Source organism: Diadema setosum, chromosome 22, assembly GCF_964275005.1.
Source record: "Diadema setosum chromosome 22, eeDiaSeto1, whole genome shotgun sequence".
Classification (NCBI taxonomy): Eukaryota; Metazoa; Echinodermata; class Echinoidea; order Diadematoida; family Diadematidae; genus Diadema; species Diadema setosum.
Window position 1 is genome coordinate 6,478,106 of NC_092706.1, and position 27,130 is coordinate 6,505,235.

At 37.6% G+C, this 27,130-nt stretch overlaps 2 protein-coding genes across 4 annotated transcripts in view; both read right to left on the bottom strand.

Moving 5' to 3' along the window:
* The window catches only part of LOC140245059 (protein transport protein Sec61 subunit beta-like), a 231,514-nt gene that overhangs the window by 130,603 nt on the left and 73,781 nt on the right, over positions 1-27,130 (bottom strand). The gene's annotated exons all lie outside the window — the stretch shown is intronic.
* The window catches only part of LOC140245425 (CD63 antigen-like), a 39,054-nt gene that overhangs the window by 6,082 nt on the left and 5,842 nt on the right, over positions 1-27,130 (bottom strand). The window contains exons 2-4 of one of the 3 annotated variants that reach the window (XM_072325004.1): positions 16,003-16,191; positions 14,409-14,579; positions 5,399-5,542 (exon numbers count right to left, since the gene is read on the bottom strand). In XM_072325004.1, the coding sequence (XP_072181105.1) occupies positions 5,399-5,542; positions 14,409-14,579; positions 16,003-16,191 (504 nt within the window). Of the gene's footprint in view, positions 1-5,398; positions 5,543-5,691; positions 5,854-14,408; positions 14,580-16,002; positions 16,192-27,130 lie in introns of all 3 variants that reach the window. The other 2 variants (XM_072325003.1, XM_072325005.1) reach the window with 2 other exon arrangements.

A 27,130-nucleotide genomic window follows, 5' to 3' on the forward strand; every position in this document is an offset into this window, starting at 1 on the left:
CATGATACCTATGCATACATGCTGTACAAGACATTATTCACAGATAATAAACTGCACTGACTTCTAGAAAACAACCAAACACAAGACCACATGGAAAAAAAAAATGGAAAGCTGACTAAACTATACCTCCCTCTAACTTTGTCCCCCCCCCCCCCATTCCACAATAAATTTGCTCAGATTACCTTTCCATATATATCCAAAGACAGTTGTGGCCATGACCCCATTTTATCAACAAAACTACCAAAACCAACCAACTTAAGATGTTCTCCATTCTGTCCCGGTATCAATCCACTTTACAAATGCCATTTTGTATCCATTACAGACTGCTTTTGGAATTTGTGCTACTTGAAAAAATTCCTGCACATAGATGTTAATGCAGGGTTCCCAGCATTTTAAGAAAACAAAATTCCCCGATTTTTCCCCGATGAAGCAGCAAATATCCATGATAACTATTTCAACTCATTTCCAGTTTGACATCCAATTTTCATCCAGTTTCATCCAATGGATGCTGTTTTGATACGCAACAAAATATAAGAGTCTAAATGACTACTTTCGATTTTGGGGCCAATCAAAATTCCCTGACTTTTCCCTGATTTGAGGCATTTTTATCGATTCCCTGACTTTTCCCTGACTGGAAAAAAGTAAAGTAATTTTCCCTGATTTCCCTGATGGGCTGGGAACCCTGTAATGGCAATCTCATTTCAATCCATGAATGTCAGACATACAGTCAACCTCGCGGAAGTCGACATAAACGGGACTGTAAGTTCCCTACAATTTTCTAGTTTCGTATGATTATCAAACGCAAGTCTTTTCAGCGTTCCGTGTGATTTGATGGACTTGCATTTGATTTCTTATTTTGCTTGCGAAATAAAAAAAAATAATGCAAGTCTTTTAAACAATAACACAACTCTGTAGATGTTTAGAAATGCGTTTAAACGCAGTTTCTTATAGTTCCGTACAAAAACCGCAAGTCTTCTCTGCACCGCTCTTGCGTTTAAATACAGCGTTACGTGTGATTTGATGGACTTGCATTTGTTTTTTAGAGTTGCGTTTAAACGCAATTGAGTTAAAAAAAAAAGTTCCCTACAATTTTCTAGTTTTGTATGATTATCAAACGCACGTCTTTCAGCTTTCCGTGTGATTTGATGGACTTGCATTGGATTTTCAGAGTTGCGTTTAATTTCTAATTTTGCTTATGAAATAAAAAAGTAATGCAAGTCTTTTCAACAATAACGCACTTCCGTAGATGTATAGAGATGTTTTTAAACGCAGTTTCTAGTTTTGTACAAAAACCGCAAGTCTTCTCTGCAACGCTCTTGCGTTTAAATACATCGTTGCGTGTGATTTGATGGACTTGCATTTGATTTTTAGAGTTGTGTTTAAATGCAATTGAGTTTCAGGTTCGTACAATTATTTTCTAATTTCATATGATTATCAGACGCAAGTCTTTTCAGCAACGCACTTGCGTTTAAATGCAAAAGCTACATGTGATTTGATACACCTGCATTTGATTTTTTTTTTTAGTTGCATTATCAGTTGCATTGTAATAAATTTTCTAGCAAGGGCCCAGGTTTTAATACCGCTTCGGAATAATGAACGTCAGAATATTCGGATTTACAAAAACATTTCATGTTCGGATAATGAATACCTACTGGGACATAGTTAAGTGTACAAAATTTTTGCGTTTTGAGAAAAACGAGAGGGAGAATAGGGGTAAAGTGAACTGCCTTGGGTACCACATGTAGTACTCCAGTGTAAATGAGTGTATGCCCTTTCTATTCTGGCATACAAGACAATGGACGCATGGTGGGAACGCTACTGCGCCGTACACTAGCGAATTACCGAGTAGAAATGCAGCGAATCGGAGTGGGAAAACAATTCTTTTTCAGAGAATGACGATAAGACTTTGAGCGAAAAATTATGTCGACTTAGACGAGGGAATTAACACGTATTTCAGCTCAGTTGGCACTGAAAAATCAGGTCGACTTACGTGAGTTGTCGACTTATAAATGTCGACTAAGACGAGGAAATTTTCAAGGAATAACAAAGGCAAAAATCGGGACTTTTTTATTGTGTCGACTTAAGTGAGTTGTCGACTTATGCGATGTCGACTTAGGCGAGGTCTACTGTATATCTCTTTGTTTTAATTTTCATTTCCAGTCGACTAGGCCATCTTTCACAATTGGCCACTCTGAATCTATTTTGGTGTTGTACTGTAGAAATGTAAAGTCTGGTCAATATATGTAAACGAACTCAAAAGCTTAAATGTTCTCTGGAGGAACAAAGACGAAAGAAAAGAAAAATTGTCTTCCTAAGACAAACACTTGTCACAACACACTCAATGTCCCATGAACGCAACAGAAATGATACTCAAATCCCTAGAATACACCCTATGGCCATTACAGATAATATATATGTATCTCCAATGCAAGGATTAGCACCAGGCAGGCAAGTCCAATAATACCAAATGCCCACTTGGGATGAATAGGCTAGGATATATATATATATATATATATATATATATATATATATATATATATATATATATATATATATATATATACATGGGCCATGACGCGAGAAAAGGGCCCTTAGCCCCGCTGCGCGCAAACGCCAGAAAACAGCGCGGAAGTTTGACAACGCAATACGTGCAAAAAAGATCAACTAGCTAACTGCGCGCACATGCATAGACGTATCAAAAAGTGGCAAGATTTGGACAAAACATTCTTTTTGAATGTCGTCATGGGGTCATTAAGGATTGGAATTTCAGAAAATGGTTTGCATATCTAAATACGTCAGAGTTCATTCTACAATGTGGAGGTGAAAACTCATTTTCGGTATATAATGCCCTAAGGGCCCTTTTCTCGCGTCACGGCCCATATACATATATAGACGATGAAGACAAACAAGTTGACATACAAATAAATGAAGTTGGATTCTAATGCATTATGTCAACTTGTTTGTCTTCATCGTCTTCATGCTCATGCTCTTATTCCAACACGCGGATAATGATATATATATATATATACAGTACATACATATATATGTATATACATACACACACACACACACATATATGGGCCGTGACGCGAGAAAAGGGCCCTTAGCACCGCTGCGCGCAAACGCCAGAAAACGGCGCGGACGTTTAACAAAGCAATACGCGCAATAAAAGATCAACTAGCTAATATACTACGCGCACGTGCATAGACGCATCAAAAAGTGACAGGATTTGGACAAAACATGCTGTTTTGAATGTCGTAATTGGGGCATTTAGGAGTGGAATTTCAGAAAAAGGTTTGCATATCCAAATAAGTCAGAGTTTCTTCTACAATATGGAGGTGAAAACTCATTTTCGGTATTTAATGCCCTAAGGGCCCTTTTCTCGCGTCACGGCCCATATATATATATATTTATATGAAGAGTTTGTTTGCAAAAACCGATAAGTCCATTTTTGAAGATTTTGAAGTACGGTCTCTGTCATAAAGTACAAAATAATACCTTTTAAATGATATATTGGTCACTACATATAAAGGTATATCTTTGAAGTTATGGTCAAAAGAAGCAAAAATTTTCTTATTATTCTCTTTATTTTTCTTGACCTTTAATCGCAAATATCTCCATTCGACAAATATGGACTTATCGGTTTTTGCAAACAAACGCTTCATATATATATATATTTTAGAAGAAAGAGTCTCAAGTACGCCATGGATCCAACGATTACAAAAATTTTATATATATATATATATATATATATATATATATATATACAGAAATATTTATATTTATATATATATATATATATATATAATATATATATATATATATATATATATATATATTTATATTATATGACCTATATAGATACCAATGTGTGATTGGTCAAAATGCTGTCACGTGACCATGTTCACAAGGATGAGAAGCGTTATATTTCATAACATGACGTAAATTACGTACAATCATGGAATATAACAGCGACAACGTTAAACAAATGGCGTTATATCTGGAGGGGTGACGTAATCAAAAAATCAATTGTTATGATGCGCGCAACATACACAGAGACGCTTTGCACACACACACACACACACACACATACTTACGAATGTAATCGTGACCGGTCGACCGACCACAAGCACCATACCACTTACGTTTACAGAATGCGCTAGCGGTATTAAATATGAGCATCACACTGACACACGCTACACTGCAAGCGCGAATTACAGGTACGAAATTCAACTGATTTGTTTTCGTCAAACTGGCATGGCAGCTTTGATGAGCAGCTGCCCTTCGCTTGTGAGAGAGAAAGAATTGTTGTCCTGATTGCTATAGAGCCTCCTACTCCGATCAATGTTAGACAGTCGTGACAGGAAAGCCAAAGGATTTCCCATTACATTACCAGAGCCTGAACTGAGTAAGTTTTTATGCTACTTGTACTAGCGCAGGACCTGGACCAGGGCCAGGTCCGTAGTCTAAACAGCTCTTGTACCAGTGATCGCAGGCAGAAGAGATTAGGCCCTACATTATCAGAAAGTTCACATTCTCATGAGTCATACATCACCACAAACAAATGTTATGTCAACAAGCTTGCTTTACCCAGACCAAAAGCGGCATTTGGTCTAGTCTTCTACAATTTTTACATCTCTCATTACAAAATCTGGCTCTACCGCTACGAAACTAGGCCCTACGTACGATTGATTAACGACTGTTCTACAAATTACTTAGTATGTGATAAACAGGCAACGGTCGTACTCCACGGAAGAACGAATTCCCGGTAGGCCTACGTGAAAGCCATCGGAGTTAGGCCTAGATCTGCGTATGAAGGTTACTTGTGGCTCGATTGAATACCACTGGCACTAGCGCACTGTTGTCATGCGGTACGCGCGTTCATGAATATGACTGCGAAAAGGAGTAGTGTTTCTAGACCTAGTCGTTTTGCTTTAGGGCCTATATACAGCAGTTTATTTCTTGTACTGTAGGTCATATAATATAACAGATATTGACTTTTTCCTTCGGTAGGAATATAACATTTAATTTCTCTTGGGAAGTTATATTTTTGTCTCGGAATACTATATTTTTCCTCAGCGCTACGCGCTTCGGAAAAATATAATAATCCTCGACAAAAATATAACTTCCCGCGAGGATCTCAAATGTTATATTCCACCTCTGGTAAGTCAATATCTGTATAATATTTTATATATATATATATATATATATATATATATATATATATATATATATATATTATATATATATATTTTGTATATATATATAAATTATGAATAAAGACATCTTTCCAAGAGTACACTACATGTACGCAACATTCCACAAATGGATTCAGTGAGAGAGATGGGTGCTATTCCATCATGCCTCTGGATCAGCATCATGTGATTATAATCCTTACATCTGTGTGGATGTTGAAGCTCGGGCTGCCGAGGTTGTTGCATCCTGTTCCTGGCTGAACGCAGCAGGACTCTGGCACAGTGTTCGGTTGACTCTGGTTCCAACCCAGCCAGTTCGTGTAGTTGTTCACACCACAACACTTAAGCTACACGCACAAACACATGTACGGATACGCAAAAATGCAACAGACACAAATATCCAAAAGAAGAGAAGGGAGAAAAAAACAAAGAGACATCCATGCATTAACACAAAGGCTACAATTCTTCACTGCCATAAAAGTGACTTTAAACTTACATTGGTGTAAATTCTGCTTCCAGCTGTTACAGGGTCGGGGGATATGTCCATGCTGCAGCCCTCTGTCTGATTCTTACAACACGACTTGGGCACCATGTAGTATTCAATGGTCATGTTAAAACCGAACCACTCGGTGTAGTTGGACACTCCGCAGCACTTCCGCTATTATTGGTGGTGATTAGGAGGCGAGTGTAACAAAGCATGGAGGTGCGGGCGGGGTGAGGATGAGGATGAGGTGATGAGGATGAGGATGAGGATGAGGTGAGGATGTAAAACAGGAGAAATGAGGATGGAAACCGGAAGTGGGATGAGTGGATGCCAATGAATTAGAGATTATACACCCCATGATTAGTGTAACACTTTCAGACACCACAGGTGTTAAAGTACCACAGGCACTACCTTGTAAGAAAAAATACTAGGATGTTAAATGCAGTTCACACTTTGGTAGCAAGATGGATGTTGACAGGAACAGTGCGTATTACAATATGACTTAAATATGAGTAATTCATACACTTAAAATGAGCTACCAGTATGAAGAGCCACAGAAAAGAATGGACATGATTATCATTACTACTACATGTACTTCAATGTCCTGTGATAAGCATTTGAAGAGTTTGTTTGCAAAAACCGATAAGTCCATTTTTAAAGATTTTGAGTTACGGTCTCTGTCATAAAGTACAAAATAATACCTTTTAAATGATATATTGGTCACTACAAATAAAGGTATATTTTTGAAGTTATGGTCAAAAGAAGCACAAATTTTGTTATTATTCTCTTTATTTTTCTCGACCTTTAATCGCAAATATTTCTATTTGGCAAATATGGACTTATCGGTTTTTGCAAACAAACTCTTCATTTGTTACTAGAAATATGAGTAATAACCTCATCAAATCAGACTGCTTTTCAATTTATCTGTCCCTCAACCTTGCCCTCAGGAAAATGCCCTTGATTTTGTTGTTGTGCAATTTAGATCTTCATATTACCGACTAAAGTGATAATGCTTACATAATGGATTTTAAATCATGACAGCGTAGTGTTTGTGCAAGTTGCACTTAGGCCTTGAATCTTTGGTCTTACATCAAATTCAGATGGGATCCACTGACCCGAATTCACAAAGGTGGTACTATCTTATTCTTAGTTAAAACCATGGACAAAGACCAGTTTTTTTTTATGGGGCACCAAGTATCGCATCGCCTATTTCGTCAACGACATGACCATTTCGTTATTAAACAAAATGATCACATTTATGAAATGGCCATTTCGTCTACGAGATGTTGTCATTTCGTTACAAAATGATCATTTCGTCAATGAAATGACTGATTTCGTAACAAAATAGGCCTATGGTCTTTGTCGGTGGTTTAAACCATGGACAAGACTGTACTACCTTCCTGAATTCGGGCCATTATTATGCATAGATCATCACCATTACAATCATCAGTTATTCACTGGTATATAAAATATATCAATCAATGGCACTTTGAAAGGATTGGTATACAATACATGTAATTTAAATGAACAATGATTCATGGCTTCATGTTTTGTTGGTTGTGTGTAAGTTGCAGGAAAGCGTACGTGTAGTGTGCCCAGTCTGAAGCGAAATCATGTAAATAGCAGTAAAGGGGAAGGCCACTCTGACTCCTATGTAAATAGGAGAAAAAAAAAATGGAGGAACAGGAGAGTTAAGTTTGAGCTAAATTTGACCAAAGCTATAAAAAAAGATGAATTTTTTTTTTTTTTGAGTTGTGACCAATTGAGCACAACTTCGCAACTCTGTGATAAAGCCTGCAAGTTCACTTTCCATGCTTTGCCCCATGCCAAAAATTCCAAAAAATCTCTCTTTTTTCAGTATTGATGATGGAATATGTTTGTTTGTATTTTTGTCTGCATGCATATACTGTATGTGACTCTATTATGAGTGCATGTAAAGATAGAAATTCACTTCACACGATTTAAAAAAAAAAAAAATTCATTTCACGCAAACTAATTTTTGGGGAGGAATTTCCCTTTATGTGTTATGTGTGCAGTGGGCAACAATTTGAAAGAGAGATTTCATCTAAAAAATATAACTATGAGTAAAAGATGACTTTGTCACATGATTTCATATACAATGTACAGACTGTCATGAATTGCACCTTTGAACGCACTGATTTATGGCCATCATATGATGGTTAGATGGTATTGTTGTGAACCGAAACAGGCATGTGCCATCTATATATCTACCCCAACTTCCTGTAATAGCGTTCTCGCATCAGATATGAGAGTTTGAAGTACATGTATAACAACAGCCCTTCAGAAAACAAGCAAAGGCGAGAACATACCTCTTCTAGGTTATACAGTACTAGTGCTTTTATGACTATAAAAGCAATGTAGTGACAGTTGTATGATGTATCGAATGTGAAGAAATGTGATCCATGTACTTTTACAGGCCAGACACATGTGATTTTAGAGGCTGATAATAGGATATTTTGAGAGCAGGGATGTGTAATGATGGGAACTGATGAAATAGGAGCCGGCATGACTGGCAAAACCTCAAGCACAATTGCTCAAGTATGAAAGAAAGGGACAATAGTGGGCATGTTATGTTAGTACATCACCAGTTGGCATCCTGAGATTGCTGTCTCCGGCGACCTCAAAATACCAGTCTTGGTCATGTGACCAGAATACGCCTTGCATAGACACCGTAGCTCCACTTCTTACCCTGCCTTTATCGTGTGCACACACAGGGAAATAGCAGGACATGCTCTCTCAAAAGGAAATGTGATTGAATGTAGAGCAGCCTGTCTTTAGAGATTTAGGGCTGATCAGGAGTCATAAAGAAAGCACTGTGGCATGAAAACGATGAATGCAACTTTGTGACCTTTCAGAGAGAATAGGAATATTGCGCACATTGTTTGCAATCACATGACAAAAAAAAATAAATAAATGATTTTCTATATGGAAGTGGAATGATGTACCTGCTGCTTTAATATAATCATACATTGCATTTCATTTCATTTTACATGACAAATATGACTCGAAGGTAGTGCCACATGAATGCTGTGTTGCATACAAATTTCTTTCAATCTAATAATTTTTCAGTGTTTTGTCTGGTTTCGTGTTTGGCTTTTCTTTAAATCTCTGCCCTACTATCAATTCAATGACGCAACTCAATTTGATCTGTTGCTTCCTCTCGTGCCGCAATCATGGGAATGTTTTCCCCCACCGATTACTTCTCACTGTGATCTGATCAATGTGAATGAAAGTCCACTGTCCACCACACCATTCCGTACAAACTTACATGTATGCCATACGAGTGGTTTGAAAGAAATGAGAAGTAAAGACAGAAGGAACAACAGATGGAAAATGACAATGCTAACATGGTGTGCAATGCATCTTTTCACCTCCTCATTGTCTCTCTTGTACACAATGGTATCAATGCAATGGATTTTAGATATTCAGATCCTTCTTTTTCATGAAAGATGCAGCGAGGTGTTTTAATTCTTTAATTTACCCATTGCACAATATATTACCATTTGTTTGCATGCATGACATGTGTACAACATCACAGCATATGCTGTTGGCAATTTACATAATGCTTGTTATATGATGAAAGCCCCTTCAAACCTTTGGGGTCATCTGGGCAGACTTAAGGTTGAAACGAATACCAGTATGATACACACTCATAGATTTGGATTTACATGTACGTGTATACTATCATGCAAGTAGCAGAATGTACCCCATGATTGTGACATTCTTCAAACAGGACACTGTCTTGGCAGTGATTTCTTTTTCTTTTCTTTTTTTTTTCCCCACAGTGCAGGGTTTTAAAAGAAGCACTGGAGGGGTTTTAATCAGTGGATTGCATCTGATATTGCACACATTGGTACGGGCATGCGTGCAACATATAGTACGATGCAAAATATACCATTATATTTCTCCCAATTTCTAGTATTGGTCTTCGGGCAACAAAATATGACCCCACCTGTCTCCATCTCTTCCCAAACCCTATCCCATCATTGTTGGAGGGCAAGTCCAAGATAATGTCCCCTCAGATGCTCAAAATTCATCTTGATTTTATCAAAAAGTTATTGATATCATCTTGTAGCCAAAGAGTTAAATCATATGTTTCCAGCAAAGAAAATATTGAATTATGCAAATTTATGCAAGAAATATGGCCTTGATTTGCATAAATCAAAAACAAACCTTACGTATGGGACAAATTATAAATATTCATCTAAAATCAGTTGAATTTGTCCTTGACCTAGTTCCTTTATGGACATGACCCCTGTATGAGTTAGTATAATCTGCAATTGGTAAGACAAGGTCAGCACATTAATTATGCAAATTATGCACTTTCCCAGAACATAGTGTCCCATACGTAAGGATTTGAGTATGTTTTTTTAAGTTTTTTCTGAAGATTTGTAACATTGACCAATCATACTTTAGGAAGTTCTAATTTATTCATTTCAACTCCAGATTAGCAAAACTAAATGAGGAAATTTAATTAGTCCTTCATCTTATAACTAATTAAAGTTTGCTTACGTATGGGACAAATGCCTTACGTATGGGACATTACATGCAAAGTGAATGGGAAAACCGCCTTTTGACATGGATGCTATATGTCCTTACATTTGTTTGGTTAATGGTTATCTTTGCACCTACTCTGAAGAATATGTCTATATATCTGCCTCTCCTACTCAGATGACCTCAGGGAGAGTGTAAGAACAGCATTATTGAGTCATTCTATGATTAAGAAAGGAAAATAAAGAATATTCATTTATACTTGTAATTTCTTATTTTCATTACAGGCTGTGCAGCTGGTCTTGAATTAACATTCCCCGTTAACATTTTGATATTGGACATTTTCTTAATTCAGTTATCATTTTCAACTTTACCTCTCTACAAAATGACTTTGTCCAAGAATGGGATTCTCTGAGTGTCATTTTAGGTGCAGTACACTGTTCAGCATGTACCACAGGTTGTACAGCCTCAAAAGCGAAATCAAAACAATTGTGCTTATGGCGCGCATCAATGACAACATTATAGGTCTTACTGAAAAGAAAAATCACTTAAGGTGTGAGCAGGTAACTTTGTCATTACTTGAGTTGATAGCAAAGGAAAAACCCTATGAGAGTACACTTGTACTTTTTATTTTGATATGATTGTTAATATTTCAACTGTTCACCCTCAGAATATGTCATGACTTATCAAGGTCATGAACATGATTTCTGAAAATCCTGTAAAATGAAGACTATAGTTTACATTTGCTATAAACCACAATATCAATACTGGTTCTGTGGTTGGAGTGCTAAAAACACAAATTACACAAACAAATAGGAAATTCAATTTTCTTTTCTATTTTGTGTTTGAAGAGACAGATGTGCTCTGAGACACCTTCATCAACTCATACTTACTTTGTACCCCACATCTACACAATTATCAACATACACTGCAATCTGGTAGTGTATGATCAAATGAGGTTATTAGAATTTATTCAAAATTGTAATTTGCAGATCAGTGAGTTACTTAAGTGTTTCAAATCTAGATTTGAATGTGCAAATGATAATCTTTCCTGTATCACTACACAAGCATGTATGTATGTACAAAGTAGCACAAATTTTGTCGTCTTTGGTTTCATAGACACGAAGCCAAGCAATTTGAAAAAAAAAAAACAGAAACAGCATTGGTACATACATTCTTCTATCTCCTTAAAATCTAAAACTTTCATTAAAATTTGATTGATATTGCAGTTCAGCTAAAATTCACATGGCAAAACATGATGATTACAGAGCAAAATGAAGTACTCTTGTTGTTGTGTTTTGTGCTGCATTTCAAACAATTATAAAGCTTTATAAAAACTTAGACAACTTGCAAGGTAAGCCTAGAGCTACTGAAAGTACCCACTTCAAACTGTATCTGCAAATACATTGTACATGACATTTGATTCTAAAGTTGAAATTATCAAGACTACAAATTAGTTATTGTACATGTACATGTATGCTATATCAAGGTCACAAGCTAGAATTTGCTCATTTTTTTTTTTCATTTGATGAAAAAATATTGACTAGAGTAATTACAAATGGGCTAGAAATAGAGTGTCAGTATACTATATCTGCATGTGTAGACATCATGAGGACAGTGTTAATGCATGACGGAATCCAAACTAAGACATTTAATTGTAAATTGATAATTACTTTTATTTGTTTTATTTTAGCTTTTGCTGGGTACCTGAACCGGGAAAGTACCCACTTAGAAGTCTATTTCATTTGTTACATGTTGTAGCATGATTTGTGGAACTAAATATGACACTATGGGGAAATTTAAAGTCATTCCCATGAATGCATTTGTGCACTAAAGACAAATGTCCCATACGTAAGTTGAGCCATGTCCCATACGTAAGGTGTACTTTCGTTAATTAAACCAACTTCATGAAAATATGCTTTATTCTTTTGCAGTGAAACTTTGCTGAAAGATACTTCAGTATTGTACCTTTCTTCACTTCCAAACAGAACTTGATCAGTAAGGTACTTTCAGAGAATTTTCAGTTCAAACTTTATTTTGAAAAATCCAGTTTTTCTCTGGTCCCATACGTAAGTTGGCATATTTTTCTTAATAAAATAATCAACCCAAGGTCAAATGACACCAAACTTAAACACAATATTCTTCTCAAGGATACCAGTCCTCCTGATGATAAACAATAAAATCCAAGTGCTCCTTCATTACTTTTCAGAGGTTTGAAATCTCTGAATGTCCCATACGTAAGGTGCGCGATATCTTGGACTTGCCCTGGAATAAAATCCTCTGATCGATTTCAAAATTGCAACTGAGCCTGGAAAATGGGATGGTAATCAACTACAATGCAAATAGGCCTATACCACATTGTGTACATATGTATAGTATATATACAATCTATATACACACTATACATGTCACACACTATGTAGTTTCCGAGAAATCTTGACACAATGTACGTAACAAATGGGGGGGGGGGGGGGGGGAGGCGGAGATCCAATAGAGGGGGGACTATTGTACAGCTATCAAAGGTTGGCAGCAAGTCTTTGGTATTTAGATGCATACAATGCATTAGTGAAGAGAGTTGCATTGCGAGGTCAAAAGATACTTTGAAGAGATTTGATTTGGTTGGGGTGAATTAAAAGACAGCCCTGGGCTTTTGCTGACCTGGAACTAAAGCATGCTACAATTATTATAGGCACCTTCACAGCAGATTTATAACACCAAGACTACGGTGAATCGGCCTTTACATTTCTTCACCGCCCCTCCGTGGAAGCCATCTTGAAATGGCTCAGGGGCTGATGGGTGGGTAATTGGAATGTTAAACATGGGGTTTTGCATGCACCCCACACTAAATGGAGCTACATGTATTAGAATGAGGGAAGTATGAAGCAGCCAAGGGATAGGTATCGAGTGCTAATAGCACAGGTTGTGAGATGGAAATTGAATGGTCTGGAGCATCTAGTAGTTTGTGCGTGTATCATGTACGCTGAAAGTGCACGGAGTGGTCCATACAAACATTGAATGAGAGCTTTTCAGGAAAGGATGATTTCTTGATGAAGAAAGAGTATTGCTTGTCAAAGCTTGGAATGTTTGAACAAAAATACTTCACTGCTCCTTAGATCCATGGAGCACTGGCCTGGAAAAGGCCCATTCAGAGGAGGGGTTTGACTCCACGACGACCTTTAAGACAAACAACCTGACCTTTCATGTGTACTGTACATACGTACAGTATCTTTGGTTACAAACTCAGGAGCCAGATTATTTCTTCAAAATCTGCAAAACGTCTTCATGCGATTCATGGACAATGTAAATAAAAACCAGAGCAATTTGATTGTTGCACACAGTCGACTACTCGGCAGTTGATGCCTCTGCTGCACACAATGACTACATGTACAATGTATATCTGCCATTCTGTGTTTTGAGTTACATTTTGAGTTGGGTATTAAGATCTTGAGCACTGAGCAAAGATCAACTTTTCAATCTCTGCAGAAAGGAGGCATTTTCCAATTTATTTCTACCCAGAAGCATCAAATAAAAGTATTACTGGAATAACACCTAAATAGAATTTATGGACAGAAAATGACATTTAACCTCCATTTTCATAACTTTTTACTTGATGTTTGACTGTTGGTGTTTCAGGCAACAAATTATTGGCTTTTTAATACTGCTATCCTTCCTAGCACATGATAGTACCAATGAATGTTCCTAGCTGAAGTTGTGGTTCAAGAATCAAATTCTAAACCAGCGTACAGTGACCTTTCACCCGACCTTTAATTGGCTTTGTAAATCACCACTGCTCGTGGAAATAATTCACTAAATTCAATCATTACATCTAATGCAGTCCTGTCTGAAACAATAACAGGAAGTGACCTTTGTGAAAAAGTACAGTGACCTTTGACCCTGACCCTGACCCTAAATCTTTCACCACTACTATTTCATGGAAACAATTGCCTATTTCCTTTTACCCTTCAAATCAAATCACAAAATTTGACATTTTATGACATCATAGATGAAAAATGCCATTTCTATCCAAAGTCTAGTGACCTTTGACTTTTGACCTTAAAAGGGACTTTGTCCCCAAATCTACTCTATACATCTACACCTCACATACGTAATATACCTGGTCTACGCACCAAGAAAATCCATTCATCAAACAGGGCGGAGGCCTTTAAGAATAAAAACAAAGAAGCTCATAGACAAGCTGGATGCCGAATGCTACTTACGTTGGTCTGCATGTCGTCAAAGAGCTTCTGGGTTGACTCCGACTCGTTGTACTTGGGCATGAGTTCCTTCATATTCTTGTCCACAAGGTTATCAATGTCGTCGCGGAGGACGTAACCGGCAATTCCAGCGGCAAGTTCCAAGATGAGCAGAATGACCATGATGGCCGCATACTACAGAGTGATCGGAAAAGAGGTAAACTCCAAAATCGTACGGCTTGAAAACCAAAACACTGTACTATCTTGGCAATACATCATGTATGTACACTGGGACACCATCATTCCAACATCAAAATCAGTGAGATTCAAAAGGGTAGTCACAGAGATATTTGTGTGTTACATGCTTCTCAGTAGGCAAAATATATAATGTCCAAATTGGAGACATCTTCATTTTCTCTTCTCACAACATGAAGAGATATTATGAGTTTTCAGGAAGCCGCTTCCAAATATAGGGAGACTTGGCTGCAATGCATACATAATCTGCACTTTGGATATGAAATCTAGATACATTTGTAGGCTCCGTATCAAATATCAAAGTGATGATTGTGCCAGTATCATGGTTCAAACTCTTCTACGGGCTTAAAAAAAATGACAATAGGTGCATTCTCATTAGAATTACAGAGGTATTAAAGGACAAGTTCACCTTCACATGTGGATTGCATTAAATGCATCAATAATAGTAGAATACATCAGTGAATATTTGTGGAAAATCTGACAATCCGTTCAAAAGCTATAAATTCTTTAAGCATCTGCACAGTCACTGCTGGGTGAAAAGACTACTACAGTGTATGATGTCACATGCGCACAAAAATATAAGGAAAATATAAAGAGAATTTCACAACATGTTATTTTTTAGAAAAAAGTGTACATTTTCTCAACCTGTCACTGGCGTAAGTTATTAAGGGTATTATCATTCCCTCTTCTGAAAGAGGGAAGTCAAGTCTTTATACCGTTGTACACATGTGACATCGCAAGCTGTAGTAGTTTTCTCATCCAGCAGCGACTACGCAAAAACTAAAAAATTCATAACTTTTGAATGGATAGTCGGATTTTCCTCAAACTCTCAATGATGTGTTCTATTTATTGCTGCATTCACTCAATCCACATGTCTATGAAGGTGGACTTGTCCTTCAAATACTTCAGTAATTCATTGACATTGTTTTCAAAATTGGCAGACCACGATAGATACTGTGGTATTTCAATTGGTACTGTTCTCATTCATAAAATACTATCTTATCTCTGGCCAGAAAGTAACCTCTTTAAGGTGAGCAGTGCCCTACGCTATTATATCTCCTAGGGAAGAAGACAGGAAAATACATATATTACGTCTGATCACGTGGGAAATACACTGCTCTATAGTGATTGGTATTTTGTGACACAATTCACACTTAATTCCCAGCTAGAAAATTTGTTGTTGTCGTATCCGATTCAACACTTTCAAATAGATATGTACATTATGTACATTAAACATGCGAGACTTGTCACAAAACTGGTGCCCCCGTATGCTTCGGTGTAGAAGGCGCCGCCAATTTTAAAGAAGCTCAAAATCATTTTGTCACTACTGCCCCGCACAAAATGAGATCCTTGTGTCACTCACGGCTCCAAGCATGCAGTAGTTTTCCTTGATGGCTCCGCAGCAGCCGAAGAAGCCTGTGAGGAAGATGAACACGCCGATGCAGATGAGGGCGATCGGTATGGCCGTGCCCGTGTCGCCGGTGAAATCCACATACTCCTGGTAGACGGTGAGCGTCAGGGAACCCCCGACGATGATGCCGATCCCAAGAACCTTGATGCATGAAAAATAGAATAGAAAAACAAAGACATGTCATACTTTTTATCACAAAAGACACCAATTTGACAACTTTTTCTCACCAGGAATATTTGGTTGTTCTCCCCCCCCCCCACTTCCTATAAGTGACTGTATTGATGGTTCATCACAACATCTGACTTTAAATGAAATAAATGTTCTCGAACTTCATACCTAAGACTTCGATAAAAACTGCAAAATGCTTGCACAAAGTGCTTGGGTAATGCACATGTTCCTAGAGTACTTTTGGGCACTTGGACACTTAAAAAAAAAAGAGAAATGACGTTGCCAACTAACTGAATCCTTCCACTCATAGGAAACTATTTTGTAATCAAAGGGAAGTATTAGCAATCTTAAAATCCTTCCAACCCCGCCAACATCCTTGAATAGGAGCCGACTGATGTACATGTACAACAATGTAAAGTGTTTACTGTTTATTTCTTTATAGAGAGTGACCATGAATTCATTGTGCTCATATCCTTCCTACGAGAGTTGCTATACATTTCTACAGTAAACATGTTTGCACTCATAGGGGCCCTTTAAAGACATTATTTACCATATATGCAGATTAAATGAAATAAAACCCCAGCTTTTATAGTGCCTCAAAACAGCTCTAAAATGTGACTTGGGGATAGAAACAATGTAAAAAATGTTAATCAGTAATTATTGTTAAAAGTGTTATAAAAAAAAGCGGCTGAAAACTGCTTATCCAATAGTGGCCAGCCAATGGAGTAAAATGGAATCAAAAGGGGCCTGAGCTTTCGATCCTAGCAGAATCTTCTGTGATTAAAGGTTATATACTGAAAATGTTTAAAGAATAAACCATCTACAGTTATGGACTATTGAGAAAAATAGTGATATCTCCTTATCATAGGCTTTGTTGCAAAATTTTTATATGGTACATGTTTTGTGATATAACTGACCTACACATATGCATCAAATGTGCTAACTCACATTTTTTTTTTAAATAAATCACTGCTCGCAATGGTAAATAGTACCCTAAACCAGGGGTCGCACTTAACTTTTTTTTTAACTAGCCAGGCGGACTACTTAGAATCAATTTTAACACTGAAGAAATATTTTGGCTAGCCAGACGGACTAGTAACTTCAGAATTTTATGATTTTTAGCTAGTCCGTCGTGATTTTGGGTGGCCAATGGCCAGCGGACCATCGCCAATTTCGAACCCTGTAAACATGCAATGCTTGCAAGCTTTAAAGCTACAATAAATATTTGTAAAAAGAGAGAGAGAGAAAAAAAACAACAACAACTCACAATGTACAAGTACAGAAAGTATTCAATGTGAATTTTCTCCGTTCACGAAAACATAATCGAGTCTCACAGGTTAGAGATTGGAGAGTTATACTGTATTATATTACCGATCAATGACTTGAGCTACAGGTTTGTACATTGTTTGTTTCATGCACATGTGGGGTATGTACATTTGTATGTCAAGCACTCTTTTTCTTTTTCAACTTTATACACAATTTCTGATAAATCCATTTCTGTATCAATTACTGTATTATAGCAATCTCCCGTTTTTACATGAAATATTTTACAAATCCATCCACCCATCCTGTATCTAATCATCTATCCATTCAGCCTTCGTATCTCTACCGTCTTTCCTCCCTTCCTCTTTCTTTCTCCGTCACTCACGGTCCCCTGCCGCCATCAATCAGCTACGGCGGTGAGACGTGCAAACTGAACGTTAGCACACTCAAAACACCGCCAGCCAGCCACGCAGTTACCATATGGGGCAGATGCAACAGATGGCGAGGGAAGACTGCAAGGAGCTATTACATTGCATGGCGCCAACACTGCGCCCATTACCCCACCTCTCCCCACGGGGACCAGCGTGTCACATAAATTTTGATCACACATGTCATGAATTACCCATAAATTAACAACTTAATGGAAGGCAAGAGCATGCAATTACCACGGTGTGTTCACCGCTGCTTGCCTTCATACTGGGTACACTTGATTTACTGTATAAAGCCATACTTGTAGAAAGCCTAACAGCTGTATAATGCAATGTACTGATAAGCGATCAAGTATAGAGAGATCTATATACAGTATATGTATCCCCTAAAAAGCTCACAAATAAAAGAATACAAATCATAACACTTTTCTTTCTATGATCCCTTTGTTGAACTGATGTGGCTTTAATGCTTTTCATAATGCAACACAAAGATCAATTCAAAAAAAAAAACGTTCTCTCTTTAAAAGGATACACATACATGAATAAATAAAAGACAGTTTTGATCAATTTTATAGTCATTAGGTTCTTTCACTGCAGTCACATTTGGAGGGTTTTTCCAGATCGTCTAAAATTGGAATAACCTGGTCTTTCTACCATCCCTGACCCCACCCTTCTCTCCCTCTTTCTCTCCTCTCTCTTCCTATCTTTGTCTGTCTGTTGTCTGTCTGTCTATCCCTCTTTTTCTTGCTTTCTGTCATAAAAGGGAAGCGCATAGCCACATGACACACATCATCTGTATGTTTACATTTTGTATGTCCCCAAACAAGGAAGGAGGTTGTCCCCTGCCCTCCACTGTACTGTGTGTTTACAGTCTGACTGTACATTGGTGTCACCTGTGGGCTATTTGCAGTGTGTACAATGCAGATCCTCTGTTACAGCCATTGGCAAGTGTGCTTGCTCAGCCAATACGAATTGCATGTACTGTAAAAGACAGTACTTACTCTCTGTCACAGCCATCAACAAAACCAATGCGCAATCAAGTCTTTGGACAAGTGCCACCAAGCGAGCCAATGGCAGAAGAAAACACTTTACTGTATGCATGTATGCAGTGTAGCTACATGTACACTGTATACAAGGGGGAAGTGCTACATTGTATACATTGTAAGCATGCACTGTACAGTACTGCATTGTATGATGTACATTAAAGGGACTGTACAGTACTGGTTGAGGTAGGGATTCATGTTTTGAACATTCCTAAGTGAGATAATGAAAAGCCTCTTATGAAATATGAAAGAGCATGTAATTTTAAGAAGGATTCAACGTTTATTTGATGAAAATTGATATTCAAATGGCTGAGATATCCAAAAAAGTGCTAATAGTAATAATAAAAGGCGACAGGCCCCAACTTTATTAGGATCTCTTTGTTTTACCTTGATTTTGGATATCTCAGCCATTTCAAAACCGATTTTCATCGAATAAACTTTTGATACCCCTTAGAACTGCATGCTCTTTGACATCTCATAGAGTGGTTACTGAATATCTCACAAAACGTTAAAAGCTAAATCTTCACCTCGACCAGAACTGTACACACCCTTTAAATAGATTGTGAACAGGTACAATTTCTTATTCTAAACATATCAACTTTACAGAAGGCAATCACTGCAGAGTGAAGTGCTCAATAGCGGTGCTTGGCCAGAGCATACATAACACATCTGATATCACAAAATGCAAACACATTGTAGGTCCTACTGCCAGCTCACTAGATGCATGGCATTTTAAAAATGCATTCAGCATTTAAAGCTATGACCCAAATTTCCAAGACTCCTCTTTATACACTTCATCACACTAAATGTTTAGTCAAGCAGTCATACGTGTATAATCATCATGGTCATCTTCTCCTTTTTACAAGAAAATCCAAAGAACATGTTCCACCCTGTACAATGTCAGGTAAAGAAACAGTATCATGTATTAAAGGACAAGTTCACCTTCACAGACAATGTCGGTTGAGTGAATGCAGCAATATCAGTAGAACACATCAGTGAGAGTTTGAGGAAAATCTGACAATCCGTTCAAAAGTTATGAATTTTTGAAGTTTTTGCTCAGTCACGGCTTGATGAAAAGACTACTATAGCTTGTGATGTCACATGTGTACAACGATATAAAGAAAGAATAAAGAAAATTCAACATATTTCCATTTTTCTCGCGTAACAAAAGAACACTCGACTTCTCTCTTTCAGAAGGCAGGGGGAATAATCAGTAGCAAGTCGAAGAAATGTGCACTTTATTCAAAAAGTAAAGTGTTGTGAAATTTTCTTTTTATTTTCCTTTATATCGTTGTACACATGTGACATCATACACTGTAGTAGTCTTTTCATCCAGCAGTGACTGCGCAGATAATTTAAAAAGCCATAACTTTTGAACGGATTGTCCAATTTTCCTCATACTTTCACTGATGTGTTCTACTAATATTGCTGCATTCTCTCAATCCTTATGTATGAAGGTGGACTTGTCTTTTAAAGTCATTGTACATTTGATCATCAAAAGCTTTCAAATTTCAACCTCACGTCCTTGTGCCAGCACGAAACAATTTTCATACAACGCTGAGTCGAAAACAGATCAAAGAGTTTGAACTGCATGCCACATCGTAAAATGGCTATGCATACCGCTTGCTTGGGTTGCAAACACACACTCGGCTACGCAATCATGTATGCTATCCCATGCTCCTTTGCTGGGGCAAAGTGGCTACAATGTCGGTGAGGGCACAGCCAAATGGCTCGGACGGGAAAATAATGTCGAGCACCCATCACACCGCATGAGCACTCTGCCGCCAAAGCGCATTTCAAATAAAAAGGAGGGGGGTGATGCTTATGCGTGTGCAGCATCCATCATTTGTGGGCAAGTTGAGCGCTGCTGCTATGTGCAGGAGTATAGCTTGTACATGGCACACTGCGTGGCTCTCAAGCAACAACAAAAAAATTAGGGCACAGACTACAGGTACTGTGAAAAGTGCAAGAGATGTATGTGTCCATAGGTATCTTTCTATGTGATGTACAATCTGTACCTAGAGAGATCAAAGAATTCAGAGTACCATACAAAGTTGTATCTGTAGCTAAATTTACTTCTAGTAGTCACTTGCTATATAACACGAGCATGCTTGCATGGGGCAATGCATACCGAGCATATTTTTGTTTTCATTAAAAAACAAACAAACATTTTCACACTTTTTTATTTTTTTTGCAACTGAGAGCCTACCTACACATGAAATTTGCGGAAAGAAAACCATATGAAAATTTCAGTGTAATCAAATCCTCAGTAGTATTAAACTGTAAGGAATTTACTATTTGGAGAATGGAATGAGAATGTGTTTGCATGTATATTGGTTTTGCAGACTTACAGTACGTGTACAAGTAATCTAACACAATCAAACCCACAAATAACTATAGAATATCCCACACAACCCCAAACCCCAATCCGATCCAAGCCTATCATGTCTACTGACCAAAAGAAGATTTGAAAAAAAAAGAGAAGGTTTTGATGGAGATACTATTGTCTAGAAATCCTGCTTCAAGAACACAAGAGGAACATAAACTGGAGATCTCTTGAATTTGGTAAAAAACAAACAAACAAACAAAAAGTAACAACTAAACAAGGTGAATGCTGATACTGTACAGACTTGTACAGGAGAGCATTAGCAAGATTCATGTGTAGAAACTCCTTGTCCTCACCTCCTCTTTCAATGAAAGCTGAACCGTACATCAACATGCTATCCTCTTGTACAGAAATACAGTGACTGTGAATACTGTAATTCCTACCCGCAAGTGGGCGGGGGAAGTAGAAGACATTTAGATTGACACTTTACTTCCTATGGCTGCCATGGCAAATCTAATTCTCCAAAGGGAAGGGTACTTGAATCGTCACGTGTTGCTCGTATGCCACAGTAAGACTGAATGACAAAGCGAAATATAAGTTTGCTATCATTTCTTGTAAATGATGAACGGTGCAGTGTCATAAAGACACCATCAAAGTGTACAAATTTCCGTTTAAAGGACAAGTCCACCTTCATATACAGTACATGTGGATTGAGCGAATGCAGCAATTTGTAGTAGAACACATCAGTGAAAGTTTGGGGAAAATCTGACAATCCGTTCCGAAGTCATGAATTTTTAAAGTATCTGCACAGTCACTGCTGGATGAGAAGACTACCGGTACTACAGTGTATGATGTCACATGCGTACAATGCTGTAAGGAAAATGAAGACAATTTCACATAACTTTTTAATACTTTTTGAAGAGGGTGCACATTTTTTCAACTTGTTACTGACGTATGTTATGGGTAATATTATCTGCCCTGCCTTCTGAAAGAGAGAAGTCGAGTGTTGTTTTGTATGTCATTTTGTAATGCGCAGTAGAGTATATTATTACAGTAGCTGCGCAATTTAAATGTCCTTTATCATTATAATTATTATTATGCGAGAAAAGTGAAAATATGTTGAATTTTCTTTAATGCTTTCTTTGTATCGTTGTACATACAAGTAACATCACAAGCTGTAGTAGTCTTCCCATCCTGCCATGACTGAGCAAAAACTTCCAAAATTCATAACTTTTGAATGGATTTTCCGATTTTCCTCAAACTCTCACTGATGTGTTCTACTAATATTGCTGCATTCACTCAACCTCAATGTCTATGAAGATGAACTTGTCCTTTAATGATGGCACATGAAGATTACAATAATATGTGCTACATAAGGTTTTCATCATGTTTTTCCTTGGTGATACTGACTGTACAGTACAGTGTACATACATGGTTGTATATCAACTCTAAAAACTGATCCACTGAGCAAATACATTGTATGACTTGGAGATGAATTGTCAAGGCATAAACAAATACTACAAAACGTACAAAAACCTTGAGTACAGATTATGTCCAAAACTAATTGGAGAAATTAGAATTTGTCTTGCTGAACACTGAATTCATCTTGATGACCAGTATCATATATATGAAGAGTTTGTTTGCAAAAACCGATAAGTCCGTATTTGAAATATAAAGAGAATAATAAGAAAATTTTTGCTTCTTTTGACCATAACTTAAAAAATGTACCTTTATATGTGGTGACCAATATATCATTTAAAAGGTATTATTTTGTACTTTATGACAGAGACCGTACTTCAAAATCTTCAAAAATGGACTTATTGGTTTTTGCGAACAAACTCAAAGTACATTCACAGTTGAATTACCCTGGTGTTAAATACCAGCACAATTTGTTGGTACCAACCTTATTGGCTTAAGAAATAGTGCCAATTCATTTGGTATCATTCTCATTCACCAAACACCATATCGTATTCCTGGCCCGAAAGTACACCTCTCCAAGCGATGTATACATGTGTACACAGAGAGTCAAGAGACATACCGGTAATCGGCATGTTTGGGCTGTATCAAATCATATAGTGCGCTGCAGAGCACCGAAGTTAGGCATTATAGAATGTCTGATTCAGCACTGCAACATGAAGAGATGTGGAAGTTTTGTGGCTGTGTTGATAGCTCAGAACAGACCATACAAATACCAGTACCAATGATTTTTTGTTGTTGTTGTGTGAATGCCTGTCATAGTGTGTGTACATGTACATGTATCTGTCCCACTGTTCCATCCAAGCCTGGTTCCACTGTACATGTTGTCCTTTGAGTGATAGCATGCTGGTGCCTGCATAGCATAAAAATCAAATTCAAGAGCTCTTCAAAACCAAGTCTGTCTTAAAACTTTGCCCTCGAGCCGGAACTGTTGTATTCTACTGTAGTATTAACTAAACTGAGCCCGGTACAAAATGTATGGGTACTGTACATCTTGTACAGTGTAGAATATACAGTATTTACAGTTTCCTCCACTTGAGTACTTTCACATGTTTTACAACTCAATGAAACAAAACCTTCCCTGTGTAAAAAGCTTTTATCAATCACTTCACTACATACATGTAGACCAACCAGAATCCCCTGCCAAGCAAAGTAAAATGTATGTACAATGTATGGCTCTTGCTTTTAGTTTTTATGTGTGGGATAATTGCCTGTAACTTGTAAGGGGGGGGGGGGGGGGGGTTGTCGTGCCCAACAACTGAGGCTGTGTCAACTTTTTTAAAGGGACTGTACAGTACTGGTTGAGGTGGGGATTCATGTTTTGAACATTCCTAAGTGAGATAATATGTAGAGCCTGTTATGAAATATGAAAGAGCATGTAATTTTAAGAAGGATTCAACGTTTATTTGATGAAAATTGGTTTTCAAATGGCTGAGATATCCAAAAAAGTGTTAATAATAAAAGGCGACATGCCACAACTTTATTAGGATCTCTTTGTTTCACCTTGTTTTTGGATATCTCAGCCATTTCAAAACCGATTTCCATCGAATAAACTTTTGAGACCCCTTAGAACTGCATGCTCTTCGACACCTCATAGAGTGGTTTCTGAATATCTCGCAAAATTTTAAAAGCTAAATCCTCACCTCGACCAGAACTGTACACACCCTTTAACATTAGGCCTACTTATTCAAAAATAAAGCTGTACGAGCATGCAAATATGTGTATGGGTGTGTGTGTAAACCTGTACACAGACAGATGGCTATAGAGGTCTTGCCATATCAGAACTGAAACCAAAATGAAATTTTCACAGCAAAAGTTGCGGAACTGAGAGAGAGAGAGAGGAAAGACAAAATGACATATTTCTCTTCCCACCTCCCTGCTTTCAGTATGAGACCACTACCAGTATTGTTTGTTGTACACTGCCATAGAGACTTCATTAAACCAGACACAAGATTTTCATATTCCTCTTTTCTTTTCTTTTTTTACTAACTTTGTCAAATATGTATTTGCACTGCAGTTTGTGCTGAGAGCTTGTACAGCAGATCATGCCCTAGAAAGATCAACAGAGTGTCCATCAATCAACGCTTCATTAGGAAACAATCAATGATGCCAGTACCGCTAATGAGACATGCACACATCCCAATTGAGGATTCCCAGGTAATGCCTTCTGTCAACAAACTCTGCATGGATGCCACTCTACCCTCCACAGTGAGTGTCACAAGTACATACAGATTTGTAGGGCCCCCCTTCAGAAACAGTGGAGCCATTAGCCCTTCATTATGCACACGCTGTCTTCACGCTGCTTGTGCAAGCTGGCCAGATGAGAGCACACGAAGTGGGCATCCCATCAAAAATACATTTTGCATTTTCAGCCAAACAGCGTCCAGCCTGCAGATTGCCCATAAATTTGATTGCCCCTGCACAGCAATCGGAACTTAACCTCACAGGGAGGCTCCCGTGGATCTTCTCCGCTTTGCTAGTGACAGCGCTGGGCATTTCGAACTCTTGTTTGGAGATTGTGGCGTACAAAATGAGAGTTGCAACCGATTGACCAATTGCTCTACAATTTGTACATCGACGTAAATAATTTGCCAGTTACAATAAAACAACTTGATGTAAGATTTTCATTAATTTGGAAAAATGAGAGTGTTTGCGCACTTTACCAACAATGTACAACTGTAATCACACTGGCTATTCAGAAGATCATGCACATGTGTTGTGGCAAGATGATATTCCTGCCTATTACATCTCAAAGTTACACTGCATGCATCAAGAGCATCTTGAGAGAAAAATTGATTTTTTTTTTTCTCTTTGATGGACAGAGTAAAATACTGTACTATAAAGAGGATAGTTGATAAGGCTTTATTCAATGCATAGACAGAAAGTAAGAATGCCAGGAAAATGTAAAAGTTTCACCCATTTTCATCTGTAAATTATCGATCTTGGTTGCCAACACACTGACATTGTATGAAGGTGCCTACACTGTACTGCAGGAAGCTACTAGCCAGGTACTATTTTCCTCTTGAATGATAATCTAGGTTGCTTTGTTTGCAATACTGTATACGCTGTTATTTTCGCAAGGGTTTAATTTTCACGAATTTTGTGAATTACAGTTGGATCATGAATTTAACAACACGCGAAATTGTCTCCATGCGCTTTGTTTAATGATAGAGCATTAACGTAAGCGTTGGCGTCGATTCGCGAAAACAACATATGAAAATGTCTATGACCTCGTCATTCGCGAAAATATCTCTACACGAAAATAATGGCGTCCAGTAGGTACAAAACTCTCTCATACCGTCCAGCGCAACAGAGCACTGTACACTGTATGCACTGTTATTACAGAGCCTATGCATTTTGGTGCTCATACTGTATGTACATTAAATGCAAATAGGAGCAGACAGAAAAAAAAAAAAAAAAACAAACCCTACTTAATAGTCCAGGGCAATTTAAGACAAATATTTTCTTTAACTGCATTCAAAAGAGGTATACATTGTATTCAGGCAGAGGCCATATAATTTGCACCAGTGCTCATTCATTTCATTTGTCTAATCGTATTGTTTCACATACCGATAGTTGCCCATGCAAGTGGTGAATGGAATCCTTGTACAGTTTGCTTGTTACTGACAATGAGATGAAAAATGTATTATGTACAATGCATCCATAGGTATCACAGCTACAAAAGACATGTGATGAAAGTAAAAGCAGTCAATAGCTCACTGCATGCATCAGCAACTGGTGATTAGTAGACCTACAAAATCCATGTTACAACAGGGGTACCAACACTATGATTTCAGAGATGTTCATTGGTGGGGGGGGGGGGGGGGGGAGGGGAACTTTTAAAGGGCAATTCTAATTTCTTGAACTTTCCAGGCACCCCAACAACCCAAATGGTTTCATTAAAAAATTAGACATGTCATATTTTTCAAACGGTTATTCTACTGTCTATTTTTACAACCATGTTTAATCTGTTGTACCCGTCTTCAAGAATGATACATGTGAGCGCATGTTATGGTCACACCTAAAGACACTGTATAGAGAAGGAAGAATGTCAATGTACAGTATTTATGTATGAAAGTACTCTCCATTTCTGAATTTCTATGATTGTCAAGCTCAGCACAATACTCAAACTTTGTCAGCTACATGTACATGTTAATACCATGGTACATAATGTACAGAATGCAGTACCAGTACAAGTGCATTAATAATAAAAAGGATAAAACATGTTCGCCACATACATTGACCTTCTATAATACACTGTAATACTCTTTTGCTGCGTGAGCAACTAATGTAAAAGAAAAAAAAATTGGCGCAAAGTGCTCGTGTGTTTTTGAATAAACTGAACTTTGGATATCATTAGAGTGGTACATACATAA